Below are 2,102 nucleotides of genomic sequence, written 5' to 3' on the forward strand. Positions count from 1 at the left end.
TCAAACAACAACAACAACAACAAAAAAAAAAAAAAAAAAAAAAAAGAGAAAAAAGGGCCAAGGGGCTGGAATCTGTTGTGTTGTTCAGAGGCCGAGGGCTGCTAGTCTGAGCTCCCAGGGAACACAGAAGCCACACTTGCCCGCCCCAGATCTGACTGCAGACCTGTCATGCCACTTGCTTGGTGACCTTAAGCAAACTGGCCTAGATCTCCATTTCCTCATGTATCAGATGAGTTTGTTAGTTCTTGAAGTTAAATTGTAAGTACTCTATAATGTTAAAACTCAGCTGTACTGGGGATTGTTACATTTTTTTTCTTTCCTTGTTTCCTTTCTCTGAATAGTTCTGGGAAAGAATTCAGATGTCAGGATACACCACCTCAAGCCTTCGGAACAATGGTTGTCAGGCCAATAGTCTGGAAAACATCTGAATCAAAGGCCTGCAGAACCCATCATGCATCCCTGATTCCTCCCTCTCCTCGCAGCTTTGGGTCATCTCACCAGCAGCTCTGTTCCCCATCCCAGACTTTCCGCATCTCTCCTCTGCATTTGGAAGAATCCCTCTTCTCACCTCACCAGTAGACTGGGAATTACCCTCTCAGGGACCAGCGCGTAACTAGGAGACAGGCTCCACTCACCAGCTATCTTGTCTCGAGGCTTCTTGGACTGAGTGGAAGAGGCTGGGACGGAGGAGGACGAAGCCATAGTGCAGGCCTCCAAACTAACCCTGGGAGAGCAGGCATTGGGGGCGTGGCAGGGTGGGAGAGAGCCATGGAGCAGCCATCCTGCAAAGGACAACAAAAGTTGTACTTACCTACCTGGAAGTTCTGCTTTTCTCCTAGTCCCTAAGGGCTCAGTCTCTCACCAGGTCCATGGGACCAGGGAAATGACCCAGATCTGTGAAGTGTGACCAGACTTACAAGGTACAAACTTGGGAGAGTGACTGTTCTCTGCTGCAGCTGGCCAGGAATGCATCTGAGATCTAGGAAAACAGAGAGAACAGGCAGCTCTTTAGAAGGACTTCCTGTGCCAATGCTGAAACAGGAGAGGGACTGGCCATTTGGACAGGTAGATGAGTGTTAAGCAGCCTTGCTACATTTTCTCTGTCTATCTTGCTCTAACCCCATCCACCCACTCACCTAGCCTTTGCCTGTCAGCTAGGGAAACAATGTCATAAAATGGTGAAGACTGCCAACTTCACGTACATTGCCCAGATTTGCACCTCATGCTGATCAGGGCCTTCAATAATCTTTCTAGGCTTTGGTGTCTCCATCTGTGATGCTAGAAACTGCAACTCAGCATTACCATGTGAACAACATGAAGAAATTTATGTAATATACTAACAACACCTCGTGTGTAAAAAATTGTTAAGAAAGTATTGTGGATTAGTATGTCTCAGGTACACAGGAGGTTGAGGCAGCTGGATTACTTCTATCAATGAGTTTGGATCAGCTTCAGAAATCTTGAGACACCCCCCCCCCCTTTTGTTTTGTTTTTCAGGAGAGAGTTTCTCTGTGTAACAGCTCTGGTTGTCCTGGAACTTGCTTGGTAGACCAGGCTGGCCTTGAACTCACAGAGATCCATCCACCTCTGCCTCCCAAGTGCTGGAATTCAAGGTGTGTGCCATCAGTGGTCTTGAGATCCCATCTTAAAACAGTCACGTGTGGTGGTACGTGCCTGTAATCCTAGCACTCACAGGAGGACTGCTGCAAATTTCAGGTCAGCTTGGGCTACATTGTTAGTTCCTGGCTACCTAGGGATATATAGTGAGCTGTGGGAGGGAATTTAGTCCTCAGTACTTTTGTTTTTATTTCTTTAACTTATTTTTTATGTTTTGGTTTTTTAAGAAGGTTTCTCTCTGTAGCCTTGGCTGTCTTGGAACTCAGTCTGTAGACCAGGCTGGCCTTGAACTCAGAGATCCACCTGCCTCTGCTAGGATTAAGGTGGCACTGTCTGGCAGTCCTTAGTACTTTTAAAACCCAATTCCTAGTTCGAGTTTATCCCTTAGTCCTTAATTCTTTTAAATTGTGTGTGTGTGTGTGTGTGTGTGTGTGTGTGAGAGAGAGAGAGAGAGAGAGAGAGAGAGAGAGAGAGAGAGAGAGAGA

At 46.5% G+C, this 2,102-nt stretch overlaps 1 protein-coding gene across 2 annotated transcripts in view; it reads right to left on the bottom strand.

Annotated features, from left to right (window-relative positions):
* The window catches only part of Tirap (TIR domain containing adaptor protein), a 13,411-nt gene that overhangs the window by 3,360 nt on the left and 7,949 nt on the right, over positions 1-2,102 (bottom strand). For both annotated transcript variants that reach the window (XM_026778989.1, XM_005347016.2), the window contains exons 3-4: positions 918-979; positions 636-782 (exon numbers count right to left, since the gene is read on the bottom strand). In XM_026778989.1, coding sequence (XP_026634790.1) covers positions 636-702 — 67 coding nt within the window. In that variant the 5' untranslated portion in view covers positions 703-782; positions 918-979. The remainder of the gene's footprint in view (positions 1-635; positions 783-917; positions 980-2,102) is intronic.

This window comes from Microtus ochrogaster, chromosome 5 (genome assembly GCF_000317375.1).
Source record: "Microtus ochrogaster isolate Prairie Vole_2 chromosome 5, MicOch1.0, whole genome shotgun sequence".
Classification (NCBI taxonomy): domain Eukaryota; kingdom Metazoa; phylum Chordata; class Mammalia; order Rodentia; family Cricetidae; genus Microtus; species Microtus ochrogaster.